The following is a 17,076-nucleotide window of genomic DNA, read 5'->3' on the forward strand; positions in this document are numbered from 1 at the left end:
AATTAAGAGTTGCACGATTTCAAAACGTGTTTACATAGTACGCACTTCAATTTACATCTTCCAAAACATAGATACAGTCAAACGAATTCACATGAGAATTCAAGTATTTATTAGGCGAAGACGCCATGACTTCTTCCTTTACCTAATTATCTGGCATCTTACCTTCAACAATACCATGTGACTGACGTTTTTACTTCAAATGGATAGAGTTGGTCATGGATAATGAATACAATGCGTGAGAATTCCATTTAGCAAAATTGTTTTTCTGTCGCTCGATTTCAATCCAGGATCCACAACCCCTCACTAGCTCCCAAGTGTTTCAAATACTATAATCAATTAAAGCAGAAAAATTATCCCTGTGGATTTTTCGACCATTTGTGTACTTGTAATATACTTTAAGGCTTCGCGCATTGTTCCTGAAAAACCATTGAATACAGTTTGAAAAATTACCGTTTCTATACACATGGTATAAAAATGAATAAAAATGTGATAATAATTTATTTTTCCATAAACTGTGGAGAAATTCTACCAGTAATATATCATGATCAACTTAGAACAAATTTAGCATATTCACGACGACAATACTTTGTTTCAATCCCTACACAAACATTGAAAAAAAAACTAAACGGAGTTTCAACTCAAATTAGCCATTCTGTAAGAGTAACACCACGGGTAACAGGAAGAAAAGTATACGTTTGGTGACCATACGCCAAGGAATCAGTGGCCTACATAGATTGCACCTCTTAAGGCCAAGGTCACTTAGAGGTTAAGTAATTTTAAATGAGGACAACAAATGATAAGTCATACACCTCACAGCGATAATATGTAGTAGGAAAAAAAGGCATAGAAATAACTTTCTTTTACACTGAACTCTTCAGCAGCTGTTGGTGATATTTTTTCGGGTGAGCCACGGGTAATTATGCGGTTTGTTGCCCGACATTTCGCGGCCGTTGATAACATGCATGCGTGGTTTATGTGTTTTATTGCCTCGTGTACATATTACTGCCGAATATTTCTTTGTGAAAAGTAGATAATGATAATTGTTTGCTAAAATTCCATTCCTGATGTGCTTCCAAATCTCTAACTCCTCCAAGCAAAATTGTGTGAAAAAGTATCATGGCTTTTTATTGTTTACAATGGATTTACACAAAGTTACGCCTGAAACAATCGAGTTTAAACTCACTACTCGTGAAATTTCCCGGGGCAAGATCCCCGGTTTTGACCCCCCCAATATTTTTTGTAAGTCGGCATCCCTGTGCACAAAGTAGTTTTGCTTACCCCTCGCTTCCTCTTCCTCCGGCGCTTCTTCTTGCGCCTTCGCTGCGAGCCTCCGTCCGATCCAGGGGCGGCTGCGGGCGCACCCCCCTGCGCCCCTGACACGGGACCCGCCGCCGCGACGGCCGCCGACGGGTGCACGTGGATCGACTGCGAGAGACCGTGCAGCGGGTGGAGGGGCGTGGCCGCCGCTAGTGGAACTCCTGTTACGAAAAAATGAAGGACGAAAGCGTCAATCACATGGATAAACAACAAAAAGTTAAATACAGAAAAGATCGCTGAAGAAGATAAGAAGATAAGTTTAACTTACATAACTGGTAATCTGGAAAGCAACTAATATTTTACCGTTTAGTTCCGACCTCTCACATTTTGTGAATAAAAACTCTAAACTCTCTACAGAGGCGTGGCATCGAATCTTCGTGGCGATGTTACGTTAGGACGTTGTATTTTTTTTACTCTGATGTAAACATTGTATTATTACTTCGCCACCACCTCTTACTCCTTTTGTAAATGTTAACGGAACGTTTTATTTGTTAACGAATGCTGTCTACATTATTTGTTTATATTTGTTAACGGTAAGTGCTCTAGCGAAGCTCTGTCTAGCATTTATTGAAGTCCCTCATAGCTCGGAGGAATAACGAACTCCCATACTTATCCGTTTGGCAAAATATATCCCTTAATTTATCGTTTCTGTGGGGCCTGGTGATATAGTGGAGTTCTAATATGAAGTTCTCCACGCTCTGTAAGATTTGTATTTTCATTTAATCAAGCAATGCAAATGTAAGCCTAGCGTGTGGCCTAGGAGTCGCTAGCGGCTCCAAGCCTAATTCGTTTGGCACCTGTGGTAACTACTTGAGGCCTTTCTTCTAAATCTCTTGTTGTGCTGGAATTTTGAGATGGTTGAGCACTCTTTCATAGAAATAAAAAAACGCATCGCGTAGAATTTGCTAAGTTTCATTAGTTTTCTGTTTAGTTCGTTTCTGTTAACCCGGATTGAAAAATATTCTTATGCTACACTTCAATATGAACAAAATACTATCGTATAATGAAACGTTACAAGACTTTGTATTCCTACATGCTTGTATGCTTTAAATGCCAATGTTAGCACATTTTAAGCTTCTAATCCGTAATTCGTTTATTCATTACTCTCAATCCCTTAGTATTATCGTGCAAGGATTGCTTCAATTAATACCGACGGGAAAGTGTCTTTTGCTATGCCTACATAAAATATCAACACTGTCATACAGCCAACCGCACAATATTTTGCATTTCTATTAGCACTCACTAAGTATTACCACGAGTTAATTTGCTTGCAAGTGGTAATGGAATCTTTATGCGCAGTGCAATGAAATCTCCTCGTCTTCACTACCTATGCTGAATACATACCCGCAAAGAGAAAGCTTCGAAGTGCACCGTGCAAATAAAAGCTTGGAAACACGATAGTGGCGATTGGCTAAAAATACGTAACAGTGACGCTGTCCAGCCAAAAGCATAACTCCTCACCTCGAAGGGTTATTGAACGACAGACGAGATGCCATCCCCATTTACACCTGGCATCTATTTACGCCTTGTCTTTTGCCAGCGGCATAGGTGATAGCCAGGGTGTTCTAAATTTCGGCATAGTATGCAGGGGGAGATTATAACACTACTTTACAGCGACCTCACGAACAAAATCATAAAATGATCATAACATTCTTTACCCACAAAAGAAAATAACATGTATTTGGCCATTATAGGCATCACTTGTCGAAATTTTCTTTTATCGTTGGTAATGCTTGTACTATTCCACTACATTAGTTTTGTGTGCATCCGTTTTAACTGTATAGTGAGATCTTCGAGTGCAATGTAATATTTTTTTAACAGTTCATAAAGAGTCAGATGTTACACTGGTAAAATATTTTTTGGAGAGTTTAAAGAAAAAAATCAATTAAAAATACAAAGGAACCAGAAAAAATAAAAATTCCACGTAAAAATGCACTCCAATTAATCATGATACGAACTCTAGTTCTCCTTTTGTTTATTGTATTATTATAAAATACTAATACAGGGATTCTAATAAGATGTTCTCCGTGTCGATCTGAAAGATATCTATTCTCAACTGCTAAAGCAATCTACAGCTGGAGCGCAGCCTCTGTTCCCAGCATAATATTTTTAACGGCTGTGTAATGCTTTCTGTATGCCCGTAGTCGACAGCCGTCTTGGGAGTAGGCTTGCGAAGTAGTATGTAGATAAAGATATAGAACATGATCTTTCAGGATAGCATGCGTTTAAATCTATACACATATATGAAAGAGGATGTCTTCCTGTTCGCTGTACGTTTCCATACGGCTGCACGGATTTCGACCAAAGTTGGTACATATATACATCTCATGCTATCGAACCACTTCCGGCTAAAAAAAACTATTTATCATGCTCTTGTTCATTCCAAATTCTCTTATGATATGATCTGCTGGGGCAGTGCATACATGGACACAGTTAAGCCTACACTCGTTTTGCAAAAAAAATAATTCGGGTACTATTGTCCAAAAATTCTTATATGCAGTCATTTCCGTTGTTTGTGGCCCTAAAATTGTTGCCACTGAGGCATTTGTATTTATTCAAAGTCCCAAAAATTGTTTTATGCCAGAAGTGGCAATATGCCGAGTGGATGTGATAAATATAAATTAAGGAGCGAGTCATTTGTAGTAACAAACATACCAAGGTTAACATTATATAAACGTTTTTTTTACATGGAGACAAATTTATTTTATTTACTGCCTCCTTAAATTAAAAACGCTAAATCTTCAAATAAAATGTTAAGACTGGCTTTTCTCACAAGAAATAATTGAACATTTATTTTTATGTTATTTCTTTAAAACGCTCATGTATATTTTACTGCATTATTATTTTCTTTTATAGGGACACATTTATGATATTTCATGGTGGCTTAATTCTGATCCTATGACCTTGGAGACCACCTAAAGCTCCTTCTCTATGTTATCATTGTTATCCACCTGTGAAATCAAACTGTAGGAGCAAATAAAATTGTTATTATAATTAAAATTATTATTACGGATCTCTATATCGAAGCTTTATCATGCCTGGCATCGCTCAAATTGACGGATAACTGTTGACAATGGAAATAAAAATTTTAATTGAGAACCCCGTAATTCTACTTTCGATTGCGTCCGACGCGTCGTTTTCTGATTAACGTTTGTTAATTCACGTCATACAACTTTTTAGGTTGGTCATCCTGCAGGTAAGGTACACCTCTTGACAATCTTAAAGAGAAAACATAAATATCCTGCTGTGTCAATGAATTCCAAGTTCCAACTGCAGTGGCGTAGCCATGAATTTCGTTCGGGGGAGTGGGGGTCCAAAACCAGGGGGGGAAATTTTTGAAAAACCGGGCACTAAGTAGTGGGTTTTAAACTAATTTTAACACTTTTCAAAATCGAAAAAAACTTAATTTGTTTAAAAAAACATTTGGTAAATTCCCGATTTTTCAATATTTTGTTTTCTTTTATGAAGGACAATAATTGTATTTTTAAATTTCGGGGGGGTCCGGACCCCCCGATTCCCCCCTGGCTACGCCACTGGTTTCAAGTTTCCCACTCCTCTGGGTACTATTCTTCCCGAGAAACGCCGGGTGGCCTGCTACTAATTAATATATCAGGAAAAAGAGGCTGTTCGAGAACATGGAGATGAGTCTTATTGATGCTAATTCTGCAGCTAATAGTTGCTCGAGAAATCTCTAGGAATGGAGAGGGAGTCTAGAAAAACACGCGCCTTCCGACCCAGCGAACAATGAGCGGAGGTCTCGGCAGCAGAGCGTGAGATTTGGCACATGTCTCAGCGGAACAACAACAGCGTGGACGTGAGTCACCCGTATCTCCACATTCTGCCCGGATTGAGTTCCACCCCCCGCGATCGCACCAACTTGTTTTGCAGCGACGGCGTTGGGGGTGGTGATAAGCCACGGGAGCGTGAACTGTTCTCCCACGGCGGGGAGCACGCCCGCCCCTGGCCGCTTTGACTACCGACGCGACGAAGCGGGGCCATACCTTCAAGCCAACCATAGGCGGCGGCTGACCTTGAGACAGCCGATAGAAACGGGGGTGAAAGCCGAAACTTCGGAGATCAACTAACAGGAAATATTTCCTTGGAATTTTTTTACGAGAGGATCGTTATGTAAGAGTTTAAAGAAAACGTTAGAGAAGAGTTTGATCAGTAGTGTAGCGCTTTACGGTGCGGAAACGTGGACACTTAGGAAGGATGACTTGAGAAGACTGGAGGGATTCGAGATGTGGGTGTGGCGAAGAATGGAGAAGGTGAAATGGACGAAGAGGGAAAGGAACGACGAAGTGCTGGACATGGTGGGTGAGGAGAGGCAGCTTCTAGATGAGATACGGAGGAGACAAAGTATGGATAGAGCGAGTACTGTGCGGAGAGGGGATAGTGAAAACTGAGTTTTAATGTTGGGTAAACGAGGAGAGGAAGGAAGAGAATAGGATTTTTGATAGAATGAAAGTGAATAAACCTTATTATAAATGGGAGAGGGAAGTCCATATTGGCCCTACTGGGCATTTTCAATAGGTATGGTGATTTGGGATGGGATTCTAAACTGTGACGTATAGCAAATTAAGAACTAAATTCATTAAGTTAATTCGGAGAAGAGCTTCGGAGGAGACGTGAAAAATATCCTCCGTCTACCTTCGTACTTAGATCGACGTGAATATGAGAAGAAAATAAAGGAAATAGACTGCAAAACAGAAAAATTGAAATTTCGTTCTTTTCTTGTACTATCCAGAGATAGAAATGGTGTCTCGATTAATCAAATTAATGGCTTCACTTGTAGGGAGAACTCATTACAGGTTTTTATTTTTCCATTATTATAGCTTGCATTATTTACTACAGAAGTTTTGCCTTTCCATGAATGTGGTTATGATTATAATTACAGAAAGTTTAAAATTTCCACTGTTTATTAGAAGAAATCTTTCGCCATAGCTAGATTAATTCCAGGACTGAGATTAGTTCGCAAGCCTTGTTCAATAGGAGTTACCATCTCAAGTCTAGAAACACTATTGAGTCAAATTCCAGAACATCAAAAGTAAAACATACGATAATTATTTTCATCGAAGAAATGCGAGCCATGGTCCGAGGTTTCCCAATAGACTTCTGCTTCGACTTCATTGGCTTCCTGAATACCGAAGTGCTGTTTGAATCCAAAATGCTCATATCCATGGGGTGAATGAATGCAAATTAAAATTATATAATGTAAAATTTCTATCCCCAATCAATTCAAATTCATTCCTCGCCAAATAAATCCTTTTTATGTGTATGTGAGCACTATACTGATTTGGTACCAGCAGTTTCAACTACAAATTCCGTTCTAAAAATGCACCTCAAACGAAGTTGTTGGTTTCTGGCGATACTTACTTTGCGTAATTTGCTGAAAAATTAGGATGAGTAAAATTTAACTTCTGTTTTCCTCAGAATTTTTATTAATACACTATAATGTATATTAAGACCACGGTTATGACGGTTAAAGTAATCTCCAGAAGCGATTTTTTATGGTTGCAACCCTACGTTTTAAGGCTCAAATACAAAAGTGATTACACAAAGTTACATGCCTAGTTTTATTAAACCTCATAATGACCACTATTACGACCAGAAGCAACATTCAAATTTTCTAACCATCCTCATCTCAATAATATTATTTTCTGAAAACCTCAACGCTCTTCATGAGATGATTCCCGAAATATGTCTCGAACCAACCTCATCAAATGCTGAAAATATTCCTCATTAATTCCATAGGCTAATAAGCTTTAAATAATGAATTTCTTATGAGAAAATTACCACTTACTGCTTCCCATTGCCTAAATTTCACTTAAGGAAAAGAGCCAAAATACTTGCTCACGACTGACATGTGTTCCAATACGCCACTTCCGTAAGAGACCCACCACCTACCAGAAGCCTACTATTTTTACCGCAGTAACCTCATTGCATTAATTCCTAAATGAGGGCCTCCCCAGTCTGCGTGGTTAAAACCATGAGGGCATATTTTATTTGAAAATATGCCCTCGTGGAGGTAATTTTAATCTACAATTGTCAATTATTCAAGAAACCATCTTATTTTACATATTTTCCATGACCGATGCTAAGAAAATGTCACTAAGGAAGTTTTATTATTTTGGAGAGCATTTCCTTTAATGAACAATCAAAACATCAAGGCAAAAAATTAACTGCAGCGAAAAGCGAACGCGATTCGCGCCATTTAGTTATCGTTCCCAAAATTAGCTCAAATCCATCGCGATGCTGAGTGCATCCGAGGGCTGAAGATAGAATTATTTATGGCATTAGAGAATGAGGAAATTTGGCCCAGCGGGAATTGGTCCGTTTCCAAGACGACAGAACAGTCGTAACTTCCCCTCATGTTATCGCCTTCAAACATAAATACAAGTGCTCTTTCACCCTTTAGCTAGATTTCGAAATAGAAAACCACAGCGAAAGTTGTACTGTATTTTTTTATGCAGTTTCATCTAGGATTGATCGGCCGGCAATACTTTTCGAGGAATTTAATCGGTAACCACACATTAACTTGAAGTAAGTACTTATCAAAACTTAAGTGAAACACAAAGAACTAAAATTCCTTTCGTATCAAAATATATTCCATCTACTTGTCGACCCCTACCTCTACACTAAGCGATTGTTTCAATTCTTAGTGGTAGAAAATTATAGTCTGTGTAAAATTAATTTTCACCGTCTCAATATAAGCATCGGAGCAAGTTACCAAAAGCTGATGTAATCACGGTAAATTCTTTACGATAGTGAGGACGTTGGTAGGTTCGTTGTTGGAATATGGAGTATAGGTCCCAAATGAAATGAGCGTAGCGAATTTAGGAAGCATTATTCAACATTAACAACGAAACTCATGTTAAGGATCACTGAAGTATCATCACATGAATAATGACATCAATCTTCTATCAGCAGTCAATTTTCAAGCGCAAAGTTACTTAATTAATAAATTTATTGACAACTGGGAGTAGTGGATAGTAAACACTATACGAACATCAAATAGCTTATGCAAATAGTAGACGATTTCCAAAGGCATACGTTGAAATTGAGATAATATAATTTTAAGGTGCCTACATTTTTTTACGAGATGACGGTAATTCATCGTCGAAACTGTTGGTCCACTAGGAATTGGCACACTACATGTTCAACAGAAATACGTAAATCTTAACGATTTTAATTAGTATTCATTCTCTGATATCCTCAGTAATACAGTAAGTACATTTTCACTTCATTTTAGGATGGAATGAGATCATTTATTCCGGTCGTGGACGTCTATCATAAACATCACAAGTGAAAAAAAAATCAATCGACGCCGTTGTAAAAACCTCGGCAACGGCGTTGATCTAATGAACCATCATCACTCAGCACACGCCATTCATTACGTATCGTTCCCGCTCATGATTTGCCAGATTTCATAATGTATGAATGTATAATAATGCCAAATAAATGTAATGCATGAAATCATATATTAAAATAAAATGTAAATGATGTACAAATGTTTTACAGCTGATGGCTCTGCGAGCCAAAACGCGTTAAAATAACAGTGGAAATTTTAAATAAAGTTTTATACTTATACGTCGAACTTCCACTACATCTCGCCTGAATTGATTGAATTCATTAATTTACAAAAATTTAGCAACGGGATCGTTCACTAAGACCAGAAAGTTCAAGGCGATGATATAATTGGGAATATGAATGGGAAAGATATGGTTAAGACGAAAAAAATACTTCCTCAATTAGTAATCTTCATCTTAACTAGAAAATGAAAAAAAATCGAAATTTGTTGCTCACATTTCATAAGTGACATCACCGGAGATTTGGCTCATTAGCTCCTTTAGATATGTTCGATCCTTGACGAAAATAATGGCTCACTAGAGAGCTAACAACAACAAACCATGTGAGACGGATTCGCGAAGAATGGCAGTAGCGCATAAGCAGGAAGTCGGTAACTGACTCTGTATGACGTAACTGACTCTAGGGGCACGGCTAGAGTCATTTACGTCATCAAATCATTTTTGAAAGTGTTAAAGCCGTTTTTATCTCGCCAAGAATATCTCGAGACTTAGGAAAACGGTAGAAAAAAAGAAAAATATGGATTTATTTGCTTTATAAACTCTTGTCACAATCGATGATGAGAGAAAATCAGAGGAGGCGCTCATTTAAACAAAATTTCAGGAGATTTCAGGAGCCAATTCAATGCAAAATACGTTCGGTCCAGATGAAGGGATGCCCGCATTCCTATATCACTCGAATTCATCAAAGGAGAGCTGAGAAAACGAAAGCACGCAAGACGCATCGTGCGGAGAAGGACGTTCTGAGGTGAAAATATGCCAAATGTGAACCTTCTAATTCGGGAAGGATAATTTCGGTAAAAATGGAAAGCTGGGGAAAGATATCCGAACGTTGTAAAGATACGTCGGAGCACGAACGACTGAAAGAGTCCACGGAATACAGAATAAGTGGCGAGGAGGATTGGCAAAAGGCAGGCGGGAAGAATCTCAGTAATTTCCATGGGCATTCTTCACGGCTACTGAACTCGTTTGTTTGCAACCGGCTTATCAGTTATTTCATATTTACCTGCTATTTTCCAAATTTACAATGAGTTATCCGTTATCATGTAAAAATATCGATGCATTTTGCTGAATCCATTTCTTGTGTTTGATAGTGTTACGAATTTTCCGCGCCTTCCAAACTTACAATACAACTAATAACTTCAGGCTTTACTTTGTGAAACCTCTCCATATTGGAAATAAAGAAATAAAACTTTGTAAGGTTAACTATTATTTTAATATGGGCACGACCCGGGTTTCGTAACGTGGTTACATCGTCAGGTGATCTTGTATAATGCGTATCAGTACAATAATAATAAGCATAATGCAAGGTCAGTCACCTGACGATGTAACCACGTTACGAAACCCGGGTCGTGCCCATATTAAAATTATAGTGAACCTTACAAAGTTCTATTTCTTTATTTCCTACAAAATAAGTTTTATACCTCAACGAGTTGAAATGACTGTCTCTCATTAATATCCTTTCATCATTTTATAGAAATCTCTTCAATAAGCAGTAAGATATGACAATAATTACTAAGCATAAACTTGGTATTTATAGCATTAATTAATATTCATTAAATCAGCCACATTCTCAAAGCAGGCTTCAGCAATAATTATTCGTTCATCACCAAAGTACCACATAAACTAGAGGAAAAAAGAAAAAGTTTACTAAGATGCATCGCTAGTAACGTTTTTCGACAATTTTGAAAATCAATAGCTAAAATTGGCAGGTGAGGGTCACCTGAAAATTGCAACTGTGATTCAAATGTACTTGCATACAATCATGCCATCATAAACATGAGCTCATTTCATACCTCATTACACCCAAATGGAAGGTACAAAATATTTCGAATCATCTTGAGGAACGATGAAACTGTAAAAAGCACGAGATAACAAAAAACATTTAGTCCAGCTATTTCATTTCTAAGCATTAAAATTTTTCTCACTGATCATTGAGGTAAAAATAAAGTAATTTAATAAACTTAGACAACTTTTTTATCATAATATGAAATAAAATAATCGACTACGGCTGGTAAAATTTATATTTTATAGCTCATGAGCCCATAGTGAAAAATTAACACGCTGAAAGCAGGGCTAAAAATGCTCTAAGAATAACGGACAGTTCAGGAATTTGCCTTAATCATAGGATCGCAATGAATCTCGGCATTAACGACTGAAATAAGCTTTACTGCCATTCAGCGAGATGAGGGAAGTGATTCAAAGAAAATCCCCGATTCCTTAAAATACTCGTGGCAGATCGTGACGATTTGGGCGAGTAAAGTGGGATATTTCTAGAGAAGGGAATAATGACGCAAGATTCCGCAACGTACGATTCTGAGGATTAGGAATACGGAAAGCTTTGGCAGTGAAGGAGTGCATATTGAAAATTTAAATGGAGTTTTTTTTCTGCCTCGCATCTAAAAAAATTATGCGAGAAGAAGCCTTCAGGCCAATTCATGCAATACAACCTAATGCAGGGATAAGCAAGAAATAAACGGGAATCATGTCTCCTGGCTACTGCCCTAAAATTTACGAAGTACGTCATCAATTATCAGGCGATTAAAAAAATATACAAATGAAAGTCAATTCAAAAATAAATACAGTGAAATGTTGCTACATGTAAATTAAATATTGCAAATTAACTGAATATTGTGCTACAATTAACAAAATCAAAAGGTTTTTGTGTGTATCCATACGTTTTCCTAGCTGATAAATATATTTTTGTCATATATTAAGTTCTATTGTATTCTAAATCAAATATACCCGGAAATTATAAGTCCAGACATGAAATTAAAAGCCACGAGGTCAAAACTCGAAATAGAAGAGAAACCACGATGCTGGCAACAGGTGCTCAAAGGTCAAATGGACGAATAGTCTACGCATTACTCGCCTCCGTCCATACACTTTTTCTGTTGATCACGTTATTGGCCGATTTCTGGTGGACTAGCAGTTTCGATGATTAATCATCACCATCTTGTTAAAACATACGCACCTTAACATGCAATTAGCTATGATCTATACATGCCCTTAATTATTTTCTACTGCCTGCAATTGTTAGAAGATATTCATTGAGTTTTAACTGATCACGACTTCCATAATCAATCAAATTAATAATGTAACTCCTCGCGCTAAAAAATTGACTGAAAATTGAATATTTTGACCTCATTTTTTTCTGACCTGTTCCAATGCTAATATTGACAGCGTAAATTGATTTTGCCCAGACTAAAGTCTTCTCGTGAAAGTTACGGACGTGAAAACGATGTCATTTACGAGTAATTTTGTCCGTACGGGGCAAAGTCAAAACGAAAATAATGAAAGGGAAAAATAGAAGGAAAATCCTTCTCACCCTGTGGAGAGTCAAGAGCCAAGGCAGGGTTTATTTTTTTGGGAGTTCACTAAGGATTGCAACTCTAAAAAATTTAGAGGAATTGGGGAGAGGAATCTCAACGCAGCGAACGCAACGCAATTAAGTAGATAGGCGACATTGCATTCCTTGCGAAAACTTACGTCCTTTAGATGCGCTGAGTAGAGATGCGAAATACGAAGGGGCAGCGAGGAAATGAGCTGTACGGAACGTGAGCACAGGTGAATGAGAAAGATTAACTTACTATCAGCGTCAGAATGATGTGCCGCTGTACATTGCAAATTCATATCTGGACTTCAAAGCATGCCATAATGATTAATAATACGTCCTTTTTAAAGGAAATTTGATCCCCAATTCATAGAAAAATTGCAAATAAATTAAGAAGTGTTTCTATCAGTTTTTTCCTTCGAGGTAAACTGTAGGACTAGATAGTGTTTAAACATTTTCATTATTTTACAACAAAATATGCGTTCTAAAAACACGAAAAATCCATTTTATTTACATTAATGTTTGCAACTTATTGTGGAAGATGAATGTTGTAGACGTATTAGTTTTCCCTAAGTTGAGTTACAAAGTTCATTAAGTTGACAAAACGGCTAATTTAATGGTGCACTGTGACATTTATTGCACTCGCGTTTCTTGATTTTTGAATTTTTCACTAAGAAAAAATTAATTAGAATTGAAAATAAGAATTTCCTTTAAATTGGTGTATTAATCAATACACCAATAATATGCAATAAAAAGCAATATGGCATGAACTGAAGTCCAGAAATAAATTTGCGAAGCACAGCGGCACATCACTGACGCCGACAGAAGAAATTGAATTCCCGAGTTGCATTGGTCAAATAAACTAGCATTGGGGAATAGGGAAGATATTGGCATGCCCATCAAGGTAAGGAAAACTTCCCATTCGTAACCCACATCGGCGATCAGCTGAGCAACAACAGGCGAACAACGGGCAATCCAATTCATTGGGGCTTATGACAAATTTTTAAGTCGGCAGTTAAAATGGTGAATATTATCCCACCGGTGCTGTCCATCCACCTAAGATAACCGTTTAGGAATGACTCCTTCAAATAATAAAACTGCCTGCAGCAGAATGCGGGGATTATGTAGCTAAGGTAGGAGGAGTCACGAGGCAGGAGACATTCAGCAACAAAAAATCGTGTGCGTCGAAAAAACAATCCAGGTTTTTCACTTTCTCTTAAGTAGCGCATATCATTAACCGCTCTAGTGGTCTGTAGTTTTGAAGCTTATATCATTAACTGCAACATCTGTAGGTAGTACTGTCTGTAGTAGAGGAGTAATTCAGCAACAAATAACATTTTTAGCTCTAAAAGGTGAAATGCTAAGTGATTTTTTCCACCTAATGAAAATTTCAGCAACCATTGAAGTAATGGAATTCACACCGAATAATACAACAAAACTAATTAATAAATACTAATTTCAGACCAATAATTCCATTGTCCTCCTACTTACGAAAACAACTTATTCACGAAAATAATCTACTTACATCACTTTATGTAAAAGGATACGAGGATTTAGAAAAAAACTGAATCAACATTGATCAGTAATTAAATACTTATATGCGCAAATGACGAAGTAATATTCTCGATATACAGGTATAGAGCAGTGAAAATATCTGTCGTCGACGTGTGAGCATATTGCATTAATTTCGTCACGGTGGAACTTTGTATCCTTTCTTTATTTTCACACAGTTCCGTCAAGCCTCTACACTCACACTACAGCACCCGAGGAGACGAAAACATCAGATAACACGAGAGAATCATCACCAAGCTCCAGGAAGGAGATCTCTGTTTGGTCAGTAATAATTGCTTCGCGGTGTTAAAAAAATATAGTGCCTCGAATGCATTAAAAATTCAAAAAAAGCAAGAGCTCCCATTAACAGAAAAGGAGATTTCAGCTTCAACTTCAGCAAAAACCACACACTGCCCAAGATAACAGATTTACTGAAGGGAAGAAAGTACACTAAAAGCCCGAATAACACAATAAATGAAATAACAGAACCTCATAAGTGTGCGAAGGCGCAATTCAATATGCATCATGTACTGCTGTGAATTGAATGGACACAAGAGCGGTTATTGATATCAGCAACATAAAAGAAAGTGAACAACCTGGATTGTTTTTTCGACGCTAACGTACTCCAAATTGAACTACAGGAGAGAAAAGAATCTTGAACCACTCAATAGTTAACCTAGCTGTCTATAAATGATTAGGTACGACTAGTTAACATATAGAATTGGGAGTGTTCGATGAATTTTAAATTGACACACGCTTAGTGTTAATTCACGAATGTGAAACTCAGTAACTCGAACGCAAATGCTCGTGATTCTTTCGTATTTAACTATCTAGCAGCCTATAAAACATCACTGTAATGTTATTTACCCACTTAACGGCATTATCGAGATGATATATAAGGCATTAGAATAATTAGAGCACTCTGCAGTAAGCTAAAGCATTTCTGGCACATGAGTAGAAGTTTATTTTCGGTCTTGGCGACTTCATTTGGCTAGTAGTAGCTAGTGAAGGGTGTGGTTAAAGAAAATACTTCTCTCTAAGGACATGACCTATCCGAATTACCTTCTTCAATATCCGCCTTCCCCTGTCGCTGTAAACTAAACGAATCACATGGGCTGAATAACTGCAGTTGGTTCAATGAATGCTTCATACAAGATTTTTCGTCTATAGCACTGTCTTCTAAAATTACTACCCTACGGTGCAGACAATAAATTAATGATAAAAATTTAAAAAAAAAACAAGAAGCTGTTACACAGATGAGGACTCGCACATGAGGAGAAGATATTCTACAAAACGTATTGCTGGCTAAATTGGCAAATTACAGAAGATATTTCTAATATAATATACATGCGAAAATCAACTAAATCTCACGCAGAGATTCAACCCTATAGCTTGGTTTGGATATGTGCGGGTAGAGCTCGCCCTGAACTAGGCAACAGGTATGTGGATTTTACGCATTCAGGGTAAGGGAGCCAGCTCTTTCCCATGGGCCAGCTCGGGAATTTGTGATGCCTTCAACCGCGAAGAAGACTTCAACCGCGATTTGAACCCGAGATTCCTCTATCAGAGGCTAAGTGATCTACCTATTAAGCTACCGCGCTCCCTCGAAAATAAACTATTGGTATTAAATGACGAAAAAAAATTATCTACAAAACATTTTAATTTCAACTGAAAGAGGACACACGACATTTTTCGGCAGAACATTCACCCCCTCAACTGCCGTAGTGAAAAGGCAAAAAAATTACCAACGACAGATCTTAATTGCAACCGGCTGAAACTGCGAGCAAGAACACGAACTGAATACGCTATTACGGGCTCAAATAATGCTTCACGTGACAAATATTTGGCACCAGACTCATTCCGCAGTCAACTACCGTAATTTAACGACGAAAAAATCAATCAATGCTGACCATATTAGACGTGCTTCTACGCAGTGCCCTGCTAACACCTCTAGGGTTTTGGGCAGGGAGCGACTGATCATCAGCATGTATAAAACAAACAATTAACTAGTACCATCGGGGGAGACGAACTTAACAAGTTAACGTTCGTTAAATAAGACATAGCAATATTTCCACTGGATTTATTTTCACACGAAGCGATTCCTTGCCACAACAACATTATCAAGTACACTTGAAAAAATAATAGTCACAATAAAACGCGTCGCGTGAATATAAATTCAGTATAAATAATGCAATAGCCTAATAGTCAAATACTAATAACTTCCACTACATCGTGTCGCATATCACACAAGATATAATTTAAATTTGTCTAAATTAATGAATCAAATGACATGAAACCGTCAAAATATTCATCCGAAAATGAACAACCGTAATTGAAAGACTACAAAATTGATTCCACACAGACCTCAAGGGAAGTAATCCAGCTGTGGACAGACGATACCTACGGAGACGAAGATGAACTAGTCCGAAGTCGGCCGAAGACTGAGTAAGGCCGACGAGCAGACAGGGGACGGTCTGCGTTTTCGAGTTCCGTGCCAAGATTACACCCGCTGCGTCACATCCCCACTGCGAAGTTTAAACCCCACACGGTGAGTGAGCAGACACATTTCCCACCCCACCACTACCCCCTAACCCCCCACTCCACATGGTTGCCAGATTTAATGCATTTTTTCCTCCGTTTTATCAGAGCGCATAGAAATAATGAAAATGCTGCAAACGATCGCACTTAAAATTGATCTCAAATAAGTGAATGACGCGAGTTGGTTGACAAATCGGCTGCTTCGAACGCATGCTCTTCAACAGATGAATTTTAGCGTAGGGTGGCTAGTGTGCTGGGCTTCCCACTCCGTGGGCCCGGGTTCATATCCTGGCTAAAAATCTTTCGCTTCAAACGCATGTTCTTCACAGATGAATTTTAGCGTAGACGGGGATCGGGTTGGTGTGGTGGCTAAGGTGCCGGCTTCCCACTCCGTGAGTCCAGGTTCATTCATCGGCGAGAGTGGGGATTTTTCGGAGATTATCTGATCCCTACTTCGTGGAGGGCACTTCAAGTACAGCACTCCGTCCGTTGGATGGGACGTTCAGCCGTGTCCCCTTGGCGAATTTCGTAATGAGCGGGCTAATACCAACGCCGGGTTTATCTTTAATCTTACTCCCCTACCCTTTCCTCATGGCGCAAATGACCCCTGCTGTAGGTAGCCTAATAATAATGCCTACATATATCGTAGAGCAAGGGAATCAAACTTTTGTTTGCAATTCTTTTGAGTATATTTTCATTCCGTATAGGAGCATCTGGAGTATGCTCCTATACGGAAGTGAGGCATGGACA

General features: G+C 38.2%; 1 protein-coding gene across 3 annotated transcripts in view; it reads right to left on the bottom strand.

The window, feature by feature from the left end:
* The window catches only part of LOC124166624, a 425,295-nt gene that overhangs the window by 10,225 nt on the left and 397,994 nt on the right, over positions 1-17,076 (bottom strand). For all 3 annotated transcript variants that reach the window (XM_046544237.1, XM_046544236.1, XM_046544235.1), the window contains one exon: positions 1,279-1,478. In XM_046544237.1, the coding sequence (XP_046400193.1) occupies positions 1,279-1,478 (200 nt within the window). The remainder of the gene's footprint in view (positions 1-1,278; positions 1,479-17,076) is intronic.

Source organism: Ischnura elegans, chromosome 10 (genome assembly GCF_921293095.1).
Source record: "Ischnura elegans chromosome 10, ioIscEleg1.1, whole genome shotgun sequence".
Classification (NCBI taxonomy): domain Eukaryota; kingdom Metazoa; phylum Arthropoda; class Insecta; order Odonata; family Coenagrionidae; genus Ischnura; species Ischnura elegans.